The sequence below is a fragment of the Camelina sativa genome, chromosome 19 (genome assembly GCF_030686135.1).
Source record: "Camelina sativa cultivar CO46 ecotype springtype chromosome 19, ASM3068613v1".
Lineage (NCBI taxonomy): Eukaryota > Viridiplantae > Streptophyta > Magnoliopsida > Brassicales > Brassicaceae > Camelina > Camelina sativa.
In genome coordinates this window covers 7,257,187-7,272,793 of record NC_141898.1, presented here as the reverse complement: position 1 = coordinate 7,272,793, position 15,607 = coordinate 7,257,187, and the positions used below count along the sequence as shown (strand labels likewise).

General features: G+C 35.3%; 2 protein-coding genes and 1 pseudogene across 2 annotated transcripts; 1 reads left to right on the top strand and 2 right to left on the bottom strand.

Annotated features, from left to right (window-relative positions):
* Positions 1-2,615: 2,615 nt before the first annotated feature.
* LOC104767534 (F-box protein ETP1 pseudogene) lies at positions 2,616-3,843 on the top strand (annotated as a pseudogene).
* A 423-nt stretch (positions 3,844-4,266) lies between these two features.
* Positions 4,267-7,078, bottom strand: LOC104765401 (uncharacterized). Its single transcript, XM_087501859.1, has 9 exons — positions 6,830-7,078; positions 6,050-6,241; positions 5,781-5,857; positions 5,505-5,564; positions 5,175-5,378; positions 4,927-4,989; positions 4,759-4,827; positions 4,604-4,649; positions 4,267-4,511 (listed from the first exon to the last, which is right to left on the bottom strand). Exons 1-9 carry the CDS (start codon positions 6,837-6,839, stop codon positions 4,441-4,443), a joined length of 792 nt encoding a protein of 263 aa, XP_087357985.1. The 5' UTR covers positions 6,840-7,078; the 3' UTR covers positions 4,267-4,440.
* A 644-nt stretch (positions 7,079-7,722) lies between these two features.
* On the bottom strand, positions 7,723-9,275 carry LOC104765399 (RNA-binding protein csdA). The gene is made up of 4 exons (XM_010489097.3): positions 9,181-9,275; positions 8,400-8,841; positions 8,141-8,276; positions 7,723-8,035 (listed from the first exon to the last, which is right to left on the bottom strand). The coding sequence occupies exons 2-3, from the start codon at positions 8,801-8,803 to the stop codon at positions 8,186-8,188; spliced, it is 495 nt and encodes a 164-aa protein (XP_010487399.2). The 5' UTR covers positions 8,804-8,841; positions 9,181-9,275; the 3' UTR covers positions 7,723-8,035; positions 8,141-8,185.
* Between the last annotated feature and the right edge of the window lie 6,332 nt (positions 9,276-15,607).

Here is a 15,607-nt window from a genome sequence, read left to right as displayed (position 1 = left end):
AAGAATGAGAAGAAGATTAAAAAAGTGAAGACTAAGGAAGAAAATAAGAAGGGTTGATCTTCTCCTAAGTTGCTATATTGACAATATCTTTGGTTTGTATGGTTGGTTATAGTATTTTCCTCTTCTTTTTTCTCCTCTCTATTGCATTGGTATTTTAATTTAGGTAGCATTGTTATACATATGTATTGTTTTTAACACCAAATTATTTTGTATTTCATAGGTTCATGGATTTGACATGATGAGCATTCAATGAAATCAATATGTAATTGTATAGATTTATGAAAAAAAAAATTATACAAATAATTGTCATGTGGTGTGATACGGGTCAATCCATAGGTTTTAAAAATAATTTATTATATAATATTTATATTTTTTTTGTAGGAATTATCTATGTATTTATATCACATATTATTTGTTCTAAAAAATCCAACTAAAATTATACAATCAATAATAATTAAACATACTTCAACTAAAATTATAGAATTTAAATATTAATTCAACACAAAAATACAGTCAAAAATTACATAATCTAAATATTAATCAAAATTAACTAAAACAAACACAATAAATACAATATACATTTTTCTTAACATTATTAAAAACATAATCCCGCGGTATACTGCGGATTAAAATCTAGTGAAGAATAAAATGAGAAGTCCATAGTAGTTAATCTCTATTTTAATTCCAAAACTGAAGTTTAGTTTGTGTGAATAGTTTTTATGCTAAAAGTAAATCAGAATTATATTTGATTATATATGTAAAATCAAGTTTATATAGATAACATGGTCTAAACTTACAATAATATTATTTAACTTGGCACTTTAATGTTTCTAGGAAACGAGAGGCCGTAGGCCAATGTTTCCAAACTTATAACTAAGGCACGGCTCTGTGTATAATACTGTATCCTACGGGCTCTGTTCCATATGAGAAAACAAGAAAACATCCATTACATTGTAATGGAGAAGTTTTAAGATAAACGAGGAAAGATTAAAGAAGAAGAAAGCATTCATGTTCATTTTGTCATGATCAGAATCAGTTTCAAGTTCATTTTGCTTCAATGAGTTACAACGCTACTGGAACATTCTCACACCTGTGAGGCTTAGAATTTTCTTGTCAAGGGTATGGATGTTCAACTTGGAGTTTGGCGAGTTTGGCCAGACGGGGCAAGCCTTTGTAAGCTTGAAGAGCCATCTGTAAATGAATTTATATTAGAACATAGAGACCTAGAGGAAGTTCTAAGTTCTCTATTAGAACATACAAAACCTAGAGGAAGTTCTAAGTTCTCCTATTAGACCAAAACAGAGAGCATAATGTAGAGGACTCCTCTGATAGGTTAAAACATGAAACGGTTCCGAAGCTGACAGAAATGCACGGACGGACGGAGACAGACAGAGATGAGGACGTTGACCTGGTCGGCTGAACAAAAAACGATTTACGATATTGTCTAATTCCTATTTACTGTTGATCGTGGAGAACAATCGTCTACCCGTTGAGATTTTTATTTTATATGTTATTTATACCTCAATTTCTATATGAGTACTAGATTAGAACCCGCGGTAGACCGTGGGACAAAATTATTTATAACTAAAATATTTAAATTATAAATTGTATTTATTGGTTAAATATGTTATAATTATATAATAATTGTTAATTTTATAGTTTAAACCATATAATACCGCAATATAATTTATTTTTTACATAATATTTATTTAATCAATTTAATTAGATATGTCTGTTATCTGATACCGACAATGTTAACAAAATAATGAAATGATGTTACCCGTGTAACACCGAATTAATGATATTTTTAAATTTATATAACTATCGATAAAACCCGTCCCGTCCCGAGATATTTTAACTCACACTATATCATCTTAATTTTTAATATTTATTGTGTATCTACGGTATAATATTTATCATATCTAACTTTTTAAAATTTTTAAATATTTAAACTTTTAAAAAAATTTTAAAAATAAAAAACCGGAATAAACCAAATAAAAGTTTTTAAAGTTTGAATGGCTGATAAATCAAAATTTTTACTCATTTCTATTCGGAATCATTTTGGTTTCTTTTAAAGTATGACTCTGAACCATTGTTCAATTTGTTTAGATGATGTGGAGTGTTGTACCCGTATTTTTTTATTCATATATTGAGTAATATGTCCGTTTTAAAAATTTTCTATTAACTAAATGTATTATAGAATAATTTAAAATAATTTAAATATAAATTCATTAAAAGTGAAAGGGAATCATATATTTATGTTTGAATGAGATATAAATATTTACTTTTTAAAAAAATTCTTACCTATAATTAATTTTGAAATTTTTGGTAACTAATATTAAAGTTAATGCATTGAATGCTAATTGTTTCCAAAATGATTTTTTTTTGTCAAAAGTTGCTGCAAAAATACTAGTATAGATATGACTATACAACAGTGTTATGATTTTATAAAATCTTTTGTAAAGTTTCCAAATTTGGTATTATAACGTGAACTAGAATACATTCAGAATTTGTTAAATTCCGTTTTAAAGACTATATATATATATATATAATTGAGGCCTTCCTTGAGAGACACGAAAGCTGAAAAGCAAACCCTAAAATATATTGAGAGCTCAATGAAGATACCGGATCTTTTGAACGACGATTCGGTAGAGGAGATACTCTGTCGCGTTCCGGCCACATCCCTGAAACGGTTACGATGTACTAGCAAACGATGGAACAGTTTATTCAAAGATGATAGGAGATTCGCGAGTGAGCACTGCTATAAAGCCCCAAAAGAGTTTCTCTTTCTCATCGCGACAAAGGAGTACATGATTTGTCCGGTGAGCATCAATCTTCCTCATGGAGATGTTCCTCCATCTGTAGAGATAAAAAGAGAGCTTAGCCTTCCTGATCCGCATTTGAACAATTCTCAGTTCGGTGTAATCACAGTCTGTCACTGCGACGGCTTATTGTTATGCACCAACCATAACCACTGCTCTAGAATAGTGGTTTGGAACCCGCTTACTGGTCAAACCAGGTGGATCGAAGTCCACAGCCAGCATGCTATTTGCTACCGCAATTTTGTTCTCGGATACTACTACAAGCAAGACAAGAAGAACAAGTCATCTAGTAAAAGGTACAAAATATTGTGCTTTGATTATTATGGCCTAGATATAGAAATCTACGAGCTTAACTCTTGTGACTCGTGGAGGAGGATTCCTGATGGTGATCTCACTCCACCGGGCTGGTACGCTGATAGCTTTCGCCAGGCCGTGTTTTTGAAGGGAAGTTGTTACTTTTTTGGTATTGAGAAATCAAAGCCGCAACATCTTAGAGGCCTGTCATTGATCAGATTTGATTTTTCTACTGAGAAATCATCTCTATTTCTGCCTCTTCCCTATCAGCGTCCAAGGTATGAAGTTTTGAGTCTTTGCGTTATTAGAGAAGAGAAGCTTTCCGTGTTTTTACAGCCCGATGTTGCATCCAAGGCTGAGATATGGGTGACGAGTAAGATTGATGAGACCACCAAAGTGAAAGAGGTGTCCTGGAGCAAGGTCTTAACATTGGATTTGAGCCCTGATCTTGACATTACGGAGGGTGTCGTCTTTTTGCTTGACGAGGATAAGAAAGTCGCCATGTGTACTAACAGATTACTAGAAGACCCCAAGTCCACCATCCTCGTCGACAAGATATTATTTCTCGGGGAGGATAATAAAGTCAGTGAATTTCGTCTTGGTCTGAATGATTCAAATGATTTTGAAGAATGGATGCCAAATTGGCAAAATGATTCTTGATTACGTTCCAAGTTTGGTCCAAATCGAGCTACCTGCTGGAGGCCAAAAAAGAAAAAGAGGTGACTAATTAAACCAACCCTCTACATGTTGTAATACTATGTGTAATTTTTCTAATTTGTGTTTTTCTTAATTTATCTCAATCATGTTCCTTTTTTTTTTTTTTTTTCTTTCTCTTAATTTATCTTGGTCATGTTCTCTTTGAACTGGTATCTTAATAAGATGATGTATTGTAGTGTTACTTGCTTTCTTTAAACAGAGCTTTTTCATTTTTTATGATCAAAACATGTCTCGTACATCATGTGTCATTTATGTCTAACATTTCGAGCATTTCTAATTCAATGACAAAAGTGACTCATGTACAAAGCTCTTTTTCACCTAAGCTCTTATAAATATTAGAATCATCATCACCTATCGTTTTAACCCGGGAGATCGTTAAAATATTGGGACTTGATGAATATAATATAATCATCTATGTATATGATAAGAAGAGTAACATAATGTGTTTTTTATATAAGAAACGCACAGAATAAAACAGTCTTAAAGAAAAACTTTCATACAAGCAAAAGAAAAACAGAACACAAATATGAATGAAATTTGTTTGTCTAAAAAAGCATACACAAGGCACGGTATCATCATAACTCAAAACCATCTCGAATGTTGGTTTTTACTGAAGCTTCTTGATCCCAGGGAAAGAGGGAAGGATCGAGATGAGAGCATCATTGTATCCTACAGGCTCTGTTCCATGTGAGAAAACGAAAAAAAAAAATCATTACACGAAGAAGTTTTAAGAAAAAACGAGGAAAGGTTAAAGAAGAAGAAAGACTTGCCTCCATCTTCGCGGAGTATTTTGACAACCTCACCGCTGACATCAGACTAGAAGATTGATCGAGAGAAACAGAAGAACAGTTTTAACTGACTTGGTTGAAGCAAGAGATATTCATTATTACTAAATCATAAAATTTTAAATGGAGCATTATCTAACCTCTATTGGGAATTGGCCACCGAGTTGTTCAATGTAGCACAGAATTTGACCTTCTTTCACTTGGTCTTTCTGTCAGATTAAACAAAAGCAAACAAGAGAGTAGTAGTAATCAGTGGTTTTCTTACCCCATAAAATCAAACACTCTCTTCTGTTCAAGAAGATTGGTACCTCTTTACATGACGAAGGCATGCGTTTACCCTTTATGGTTTTGGATCTCCTAAAGAACCCTACCTGCACATTACCACACCATTTAGATTGGGGACAACTTTCTGATTGAAACTCACATCTCTTTTCTCATTTTTTAACGGAAAAATTTAGCATTCTGAACTTACTCAGTTAGAATTAGAAAGAGAATATATCCCATCAAAGTAAATGAAAGCTCTGATATATTGCATTTAAGTTGTGTGGACTCTTACTTTTGGAGATTGGAGAATCATCAAACCCTGATCAGCAGCTGAAGATGCTGGTCTTGTGATAGCCAATGAAGTAGAAGGTGTTGATCCATTCGAATCAGGACTCTTGGTAGTTTCACTTGCAGCAGCCACAGCAGGAATTGGATGAGGCTGCGGACTACTTTTGTCAGCTAGATCCCTTGCTACATATAGGCGGAAACCCCCCAGCTATAGAATGTGCAAATAAACGACGCAGTAACATTAGATAAGAATCCTATTTAAAACTTAACAGTTATGACCGTGCAGAAGAGCAAGAACATAACTACTGTACAACTCAACTGAGTGGGGTCTTACTTTCAGTTCAAACTCTGCAATTGATGAGGAGTCGCATATTTCAGTGACAAGAGCTTCCACCTAGAAGATTGTAAAACGAAATTAAACCGAATACATCCAGATAGAAAACATACTCGAATGGTTTTATTGTGCATGCAACAAGTGAATTTCCCACTTAACTCCTCAAGGTAACACATTCTCTTCTCTTCTATTTGACAATAAGGGAAGATATTCAGAAATCCTCAGCCAGATTTCTTCAAACGACATCCTAATATTTAACGGCAAATGAAAACCCACCTCAGATCGCTTGGGAACTAGCTGAGCGTTCAATGGGGATGACTTGGTTTCTTCAGAATCTTCTACTCCTACAGTAGCTGTGCATAAGAAGATTAAATCAGAAATCAGTAAAGGAAATATAAAAGACACTTTCCATGCACTCATCAGCCCACCACCTGTGAAAACACTCAGATGTGCATAACTATAGATAGTAAAATCGCTAAAATGAGCATATCAACCGTAGAAGAAAGACATGAAGATAATCAAACATGTAGATATAAGCAGTGTACCTGATGTTTCTGCAGCTGGGACAGTAGATACTTGTACAGCTTTCACAGATCCAAAAGTTGTCCTCAGACTCAAGTACTTCACCGGCCTTTGTCCAAGCAATGATCTTTGACCGAATGGTATCAGTAAGCTTCCAGAACTTACTCTACTAAGGTCTACTGCTGAGATTTTAATTTTAGGAACTCCTAGGCTACCTGAAAATATACGCTCAATTGAGCAAATCAGCGAAAACAAGACGGAATCAAAAAAAGAAAATCCTCAAATATGATCACTCACTATTTAAGTTGTACATAAAGAACTCAATCCAAAATAGCTCCAGAAGCTTTCAAGTGATTCAAAATATAAAATCTAAGACAAAAACTCATGTTAACCTAGCTCTACGTATACTCAACAGTGAGAGATTAAGTAACTAATCAATGCCAAACTCTTGACAATGGTGTATTCAAATTAGATTAGCTTCGCAGTTCCATATCAAAGGAAGTAACTTGAATCTCCTCAACATTGATACGAAGACTGAATACAAATTCTTCAACTTTAGATCTCTAATTCATACCACAATCAACCTAATTGTTCAAAATTTAAGTCCCTTTTCTGAGTTTTCTAATTATCACACAAATTAGCAGAATCCTCAAAGTTCTAACCTTTCGATAAAATCTGGATTTAAAAGAACGAAATTATTCAAATTTGAATGTAGGAAGGGAAACCCAGTTTAGTTTTGTTTACAATCCCAGGAAACTGGAACAATGAAGACAACAAGATACAGGTAGAGAAAAAAAACTTACAGGAAGCCATGGAGGGAGACAAAGGAGGATTCGAGAAGCAGAAGAAGAAATGTAAGGAAGAGAATGAGATTTTTGAGCTGATACGATAACGATACGAACGAGGAGGAGGACACAAAAGATTTGACGAGTGTGGAGATGATCAAATTGAGGTTAACGCTCGTCGTTGGTTGGGTTCGCTCTGTTCGATACAACCAGAGTGGTCTTTGTACAGCGAAGCACGAAACATCAAACTTTTTTTTTTTTTTTTTTGGGTTTTTATGGCCCGTTTATATAAAGCCCATTTATTTGCCTTAGCCCGAAGTAGTGAAGTTTTGTAGTTTATGTATATAATAATAATAATATTGTTTTTGCCTTTTAGGTAAAAAAGAAGTCTTACAAATTACATTTTATATAAATCATTTTGGTGCAAAAAAAAAAAAGAATTTAGGTCATTTAAAAATATAAAAAAAATTCAGGAATTAAATTTTATTTTTGAAATATTTATTACACCTGTTTTAGAGCATACTTTCTAATTATGTCCTATTAAAATATATAGTTATGCACTAAAAGTTTGCTATTGCCGCATTTGGAGATGCATACCAAAACCTCCATATGTTATCCTAAGCACTTTAAAATTCATATAGCTTGGAAGTTAGACAATTTGGGGTATATTATAAATTTTTATTTATTTATTAGATAATTGATATAAGTTTTCTTCTTATTTCAGATAATTAATTGATACATAAATTTTGCTTATTATTGCTGTCACTAGTCACTAGGTTGATAGAATTATGTCTAGTCTAAAAGTGATTGTTAGTACATTACAGTCTATTAGAATATACGTTGAAAAGGCTGAACTACAATAAAACAAAAACAAAAAAAAAAGGTAGCAACTCATGTATAAAGCGATGAAATTGAGAAGAGAATCTTCTTTTAAGTTTGACGAAAAAAAAAAAAAAAAAAAATCTTCTTTTAAGAAAGACATGCAGCGTACAATGATTAGAATAATAAAAACTCTTAAAAGAAACTGCAAAAGAAAAATTACGAATTAAAGAGGAAAAAAAAGAGAGAAAAATAAAAATAAAAAGTGGATAATACATCCCAAAAGCACGACAGCTAAAGTTACAATATTGGCTCTCATTTTAACATCTCTAACAAAATTATCATCATCTTTAACTCAATCTTGCTTGCTCCTGCTTCTCCTTTCCATTGATTGAAACGGTGTGCCTACATATATCACAAAAACATTTCAATAGAACTTAATCACATACAAAGAGTACACTATCTATATATGTAACGATAAAACTTATAGTTCAAAGTTGAATTAATTACCCAAGAAATTGGAGACAAGGCCACTTCAAAAGCATTGCGTATAACTTAGAAAGAGGTTCTGTTGCTGAAGTCTCTTGGTGCATTGCATCTGAAGCATTCCATTCTGCTTGCAAAGTTGTGCTCATTGCAACCAAGCCTGTTTCCAATTTTAAATTAAACTTTAACGTACGTATATAAAAACTATAGATTATATTTCATGAACCGAATTATATTATTATATCAACCAATTAGTATAATATATAGTATTAATAAGTGGTACCTAGTGCAAATCCAGTCGCCGGATTTCCAGCTGGAGCGGCCACCGTTACCGGGGACTCTAGACCGCATAACGTCTGCGTCAAACATGGCCGGACCACCGATGCCACCACCTCCTCCTCCAGCGCCGATCTCGTCCTTGAAAGTGCCGCATTTGAAGCAAGTGGAGCGACTGGCAAAGTTGTGAGTCCCGCAGTTTCCGACGGTGCAGTACCAGTCACCTGGACGAACGTCGGAGCCGGTGGTGAATCCGAAAGCAGACATGGCTCTGCCTCCGTAACCGCCGAAGTCTAAGCCACCGACTCCAACGGGGCCGGAACGAGAGTCACCGCATCGCTGGCAAGAGTCTCGGCGCTGGAAGTTGAGGTGGCTGCATGACCTGCAGTTCCAATCTCCGGGTCTGTTCATTCTTTCAGTTCTTGTTTGCGTGCGTTTATAATATTTTCCTGTAACATGCATATTATTTACAATATTTCTGTTAGATACTTCAATAAATTGAATAGTTGATGTAACAAATATATATCTATGTTACAAAGTATCGCTGAGAAAACACAATAGGCACTAAGAAAAGAAATTCTTATGTTGAACTCATGCTTTCGTTAAAAGTTATAGGAAAATAATTGTAATACATATATTTTCATGTGTTGAATCTAGTTATAAAGATTAAGTAACTTATACGTATAACACATAATATTTGTCAATTGTTTGTGGCCATATATTTCTTAAATCAATATCTATAAAATAATAAAATAGTTACGAAATAATTTTAGTTTAAAAAGACTAACCTTGAAGAACTTGGAAGAGATGTGACGATGAGTTTAGTGAAAGAAAAATAAGACACGAGGCTTTGAAAGAGTGATGTGAAGAGGATGGGCTTAAATAGAACACAAAAGAACACAAGTGCTGGCTCGTTAAAAAAAATAAAAATAATTAATAATTACTTTCTCGTTTTCTTCACCTCTCAAGTGTAAACTTTCGCAAAAGAAGAGCAACAAAAAAATTACCGATAAATATTTAAAATAAATTAAGTGACAATTTCGGCTGAGATTCCCAAGCCTAGAAATTCTTTGATATGTTTGGCCACATCTTAGAGTGTTTCTTGTATTATGATATGTATTTGTTTAATTACAGTATGCCATCCGTAGCTTTTTTTGTACAATGGTATGTATATTTAGAATGAAAGCATGTTCATGTAACTCTTATTTTCTATTAAAAGACCTAGAATTCAGTGACTTGTTGTCTTATTCACAGTTACAAGGAATTCATATCAAGAATTAAAAATTTCGAAAATATGTTATACTAGATTTGGATATATCTAGTTTAATGGATTTTCTTATTGTCCTTGCTATATCACCACATGAGTTTAAAGAAAGATGATTTAATAGTTTTTTGGCTTCAAATTAATCTTCGTTTATGTATAGTCAAAGATAGACTCAACAGTTGATGATGCCACAACTTGATTTTTTTTTACTCGACATGTTTTTTTGTCACCTACTCGTTCTTTTTATCATCTTGTTCACTTTATTTTTTATATAACAGTTGTAAATTTAAAGTACTTTGATTAGAAGAATCTTGGGTCAAAGCATAATGTAATTTTAAGTAAAATTAAGAGTGATAAGAAGCCAACAAACAACTAAAGGAGCCCACACCCAACTAAAAGAAAGAGATCTTGTTAACCTCTAGCTCTACATAAAAGCAGTCCTTTGACTCGTACCTTTTTTTTTTTTTTTGACTCGTACCTTTTTGGACCCTCTATCTCTATAATGCAGTTCATAGCTATATTTATTAATTCATGATTATACGCTTAAACACCAAGGAAGCTCATCATTTGGTTACCTATGAACGATGATACTAGTATTTAATTCAAGTAGCTAGTAGCCTAGTAGTTAGCTAGACGACCTTGCTTAACACATTAATGTTAACAGAATTAATACCAGATTTCCAACTAACAAACTATAAATATCGTTTCTCTATTCTGAACTTGTCATTGCTAACATACTTTTTTTTTTTTTTTTTTTTTGTAAAAACTTGTTAACGTATTTTGGAACACATAACGGTGGTATATTATGTATGGAAGAATTCTAGTTTACAAGTACACCATTTTCATGTAGCAACCGAGCTTTAATTAGTTTTGTCTTACAACTACTTTGAAATGAGAAGAACTAATCTATGAAATTCTATTAATTTTTAAATGTGAAGGTAATGTAGAGATCGAGCAGAGTGAATAGGAATTAACCCTAGCTAGAAAATTGGTTGGAGCACACAATAAAATTGCTAAACGAAATTATATAAAAGTGTACAATATATAAAGATGATATATCTTTGAATAGGGAATCGATTCGGTATCTTCTACGTGGTATAAGCTTTTTGGTTGATATAGAAAAGGGTAGCTTAATCTCACAATTATATTATGGTAAGTCTCTTTCATTTATACTTTAACTTTAAGGAGGCAAAGGAATCGATATCCGAGACACGAATAAAAATTTATATTACTTTTGAATTTTGAATATTCACTATCTTTTGTTCTTCTTTTCTTTTTCATAAATATATAATACAAATTCTCCTTTGCTTAGCAGCAACGTAACAAAACTTGTAAACTTCAAAAAGAAAGAATGATTAACGTGATAGATATTGGTAAGTTTACTTCTTTTTTTTGAAAAACATGTGAATTTCATTAGATGAAGGCTGCAGTAAATGCAGATAGGTGATACACAAGCGAAACCATCTTTATCCAAAAAAAAAAAAAAACAAGGAGAATTCGAATTAAAAGGTCGATTAATGAATAGAGAAACTAGTCATAATCCAACCAGGTTTGGAGAAGATGCGCGAACTGCTTCCGGTGTTGCTTTGCTAGGAGGGCATCCCGGATTTGGCGGTCTAGCTTCTTAAAGAGAACAAGAACATCAGTGGAGATCTTGTTGTGATATCTGTTATTTCGTTCCTGCCAAAGAGAGTAGAGGGTGGCCTGAGCAGCAAGACGACGGAGGCTGAGGGGGGAGATGGAGTCTGTGGTATCAAGCCAGGCTGACAACGCAAGCCAGGTGTGGAAGGAGAACGCAGAATAGCCCAGCCGATGGGTGACTTTGCTCCAAAGGACCTCGGTGATTTCACAGTGGAGGAAAATGTGGTCTCTTGATTCCAAATACGATCCACACAAGCAGCAGCGTGGATCGAGTTGCATTCCCCATCTTGCGAGCCTATCTCTTGTTGGTAACCTGTCCAAGTGCATCAACCACATGATAAAAGCATGGCGGGGGATATGACCTTTAAACCAGACGTGCTCTGTCCACGGTTGTAAAGACGATCTTTGTCGCAGAGCCTCCCAAGTCTTCTTGGTTGAGAACTGGTCAAGCTCCTCTGAGTCAATACACCAAACATGAATATCCGGAGATGGACCCAGCGGAAGGTGGACTGAGGTAAGGTAGATGTGCAGTTCTTCTGCTTGAGCCGATGGAGCAGGTCGAAGAGCCCATCCAACATCAGAGCAAGCATTGGAGGCTGTTGCAGTTAACGGAATCCCTGTCTGAGACGGTCCTGTAGGCCCCATATAGTCGATTAGAGGGCCAAAGGGAGTCCACCAATCAAACCAAAAACTGATAAGTTCACCGTTCCCAAGGTGACTGCGAATGAAATTGCGGGCCAGAGGTCTGAGGTTGAGGATAGTTTTCCAGGTCCAGGAAGCTTGTTTTTTTTGCGTCAATGGACCAGAAAATGTCGTCTTTTACCTTTGTATTCTTTAGCCACTGTGCCCAGAGGGAATCCGACACCGAGAACAGTTGCCAGATGAACTTTAGGCAGAGCGTTTTGTTCTAGGCTTGCAGGTCCCTGAATCCAAGCCCCCCTTCGCTTTTAGGACGACAAAGACTAGACCAAGCAACCTTTGCGGAACCTGATTTGTTAGGATCACCATTCCAAAGGAAATTCGTGCAAAGACTTTCGATCTTTTTCAGACAACCTTTTGGAAGGAGAAAAGCCGACATCCAGAAGTTGAGGGTTCCGTACGTCACCGAAACAATGAGCTGCGCTCTACCCGCATAGGATAAGGCTCTAGCAGACCAGGAGGAGAGACGGCTGGAAAGGTTGTCCAGTAGAGGTTGATAATCTGCTATTTTAAGCTTCTGGTGCATTAGAGGTAGGCCTAAGTAGCGGATTGGAAAAGAACCAAACTTGAAGCCGAGAGAAGAGATCTGGGTGGTTTCAGCTTGGTTCAGCCCAGCAACAAATACTTCAGTTTTGTTCTTGTTCATGGCCAGACCCGATAGTGTTGCAAACTCGCAGAGGACCCCATCAATGTGGCTAAGAGAGCGACTAGACCCGTCAAAGAAAACCATAATATCGTCTGCAAAAGCTAGGTGAGTCACCAGAGGTGCACTAGCATTGGGGTGAACTCCAATACGACCATTTGCGTAGTTAAGGGAGAGCATCTGTGAAAATACTTCCATAACTAGGACAAATAGATAGGGGGATAGAAGGTCGCCTTGACGCAAGCCCTGTTCACCCTTGAAGTAACCGCAGAGCTCGCCATTAATGCATAAGGAGAAGCTTGCAGTAGTGACACACTCTGTGATCAAAGAGATGAATGGCGGTGGGAAGTTCATAGCATGAAGAGTGTTGAATAGAAAACCCCAGTGTACCGAGTCAAATGCTTTCCTCAAATCCACCTTTAACATTCCCCGCGCGGATGTTTGCTTTTGGTTGTAGCCTTGGACTAATTCCGTGGCTAGAAGAACGTTTTCGACCAGGAGCCTGCCTTGTACGAATGCTGACTGGTTGTTCGAGATTAGATCAGGGAGCACTTTTTTGAGCCGATTTGCCAGGATCTTTGAGACGATCTTGTAGACTGTGTTTAGACAGGCTATTGGGCGGAACTCAGTGATTCGTTGAGCATTTGGCGTCTTTGGGATCAGAGTTAGGAGTGTAGCGTTCCACTGCTTTAAAAGCTTACCCGAGCGGAAGAACTCCATGACTGCTTGAACGACTGAATGGCCCACTGTTGCCCACTGCGCCGTAAAGAACTTAACACAGTACCCGTCTGGGCCGGGTGCTTTGTTTTTAGGGAGAGAGAACACAACTTCCTTGATTTCTGAAGGGGTAACGGGAGCGGACAGAAGTGTTACTGCTTCAGGGGAGCATCCCTTGGGGACCAGAGAGGCTATTTCCTGGACAGATGTCATGGAGGAAACCTGCTGTTCACCCAGGAGATTTCTGTAGTAGTTAATAGCCAAATCTTTGATTCCCTGACTAGAGTCTACTACTTGGTAAGTTTTACGAACTGTCTTTGTTGTTATATGTTCCACTCCGAATAATGTTTTCTATCGTATAATTTCTTGTTTTATTGTTCCTATCATTTGTTTTCGTTGATTAAGTTTGCAAACTTTGGTTCATGTTAGTATATAAAATAGATGCATGTCTCTCAATACAATAATGATGAAAACAAAAAGAGGTTTTCATTCGTAAGATTTGTAAAGAAGATTTTCATACGGTTTAAGTTTAAAATGGTATAAACAAAAAAATGATTACTAATGCGTCGAAGGGATAGATGTGAGAAAACAATACAAATATAATAGTGAGAAAAAGAAAATCTAATATAATTATGGGTAAGAAAAAACATAAAAAGAGAGGAAACTCAAAAGGGATGAGGCAAAATAGAGAGTTTCAATAAAGATAAATTTGGGTGATTGTGACGGAATAATTCTTCGATGTTTTCGTTTAGACCATCTTTTCTTTTATATCCCACTTTAAATTTTCCTTTATTTTTCTTGGTGTTTATTCTCGATTTAAGAAAAAAAAAATTAACTAGAACAAAGAAAAAAATTGGCAATCTTCCAAATATATTTACAAATAGGTATGATTTTTGTATTGTTATAACAAAATAAAAAAAGATAGGGGGAGAACTGCTAATATCTGGAGTCCATTCTCTTGGAGAAGAGTAAAGTGGGCAACCAAAAAAAAAAAGGAACTGGGCTGATTCGATTCTCTTTGGGACTCCCATCCATGCATCACCTCTTTCATTTTACTTTTATTATTTTACAATATTAAGTAATTATCTTTTATTTTAATTGTAAGCATAACAACAAATAACAAAACCTTTATTACGGGTCTCAAACCCTAAATATTTTAAAACATAGGAAAAAGGTTTCGTACAATAAAATTTGAAAGGAAAAAAAAAGAAAAAAAAAAGAAGAAGAAGAAATCATCAATTTACCTTAAAACCTATAATAAACTAGGACGGCTCACGGTTGTTTGGTTCCGCCAGTGAGATTTTCCGGAGTTACTGTCGGCGTTTGTATCCCATGTGTGTTCTTTGCAGTTGCGGCTACCCTTTTGTGCCATATTCTCAGTTGTTCTCATGCATTATTAATCTAACACGTTTTCGATGAATATTACTAACTAATCGAAAGTGAAAGTAAATTAGTCGGTGAAATTGCAAATTTTGGGTCCGATAAAAGATACAGTTTTTTTGGAAAATAATAATTAGTTGGTTCATTTTTGTTTGATAGAGTTTTTTTTTGTTGAATGTATCGTATATTAATTTTTAACAAATATTACAAGCTAAAAAGGGAAAGTATGCAAGCATAAAATAGCTATATCTGATTAAGTACGTAGTTAATCTTAGACAGTGGATCCATCGATCAAGGAGGCCACTAAAATTCGCTCGGGGCTTGGTAGTGGGTTTATTTGTGTTTCAATTGCGTTTGATACAACTTGTTCATACTCACCTTTTTTTTGTCTGTCATCTTACATTTAAATTTACCACACTCGTTTGTGTGTGTGTTTCTATGTTTGTCCTTACTCCTTACGTTTAAATAATCCAACGTAAATGATAGATAGTATTCACATAATCCAACTGCATAATCCTGGCTATTTTCAATTTGATTCCCAAGTGACGAATATTCCTTGGGTAATTGTCACACTAATTAGTTATGTGAGATGAGCAGGCAAGCTAGTTGCTCGGTTTATGTGAGATTAAGTTTGACCCTTTTAAATGAAAAAAATATAAAGAGTATTTTAATCGTACTAATCTAAGTGATAGTTGGATACGTCACGGAACATGTAACGACCGACGAGTAATTTTCATGTAACGAACGATCAAAACAATAAACAAATTGTAAAAAATAGCCATATCACATGCGACGACGATACGTCATTACGTGAGGCATCGCCACGTAGTACGCATCTTCCTCGTAACCATGAGGTGTCGCAACCACAGAG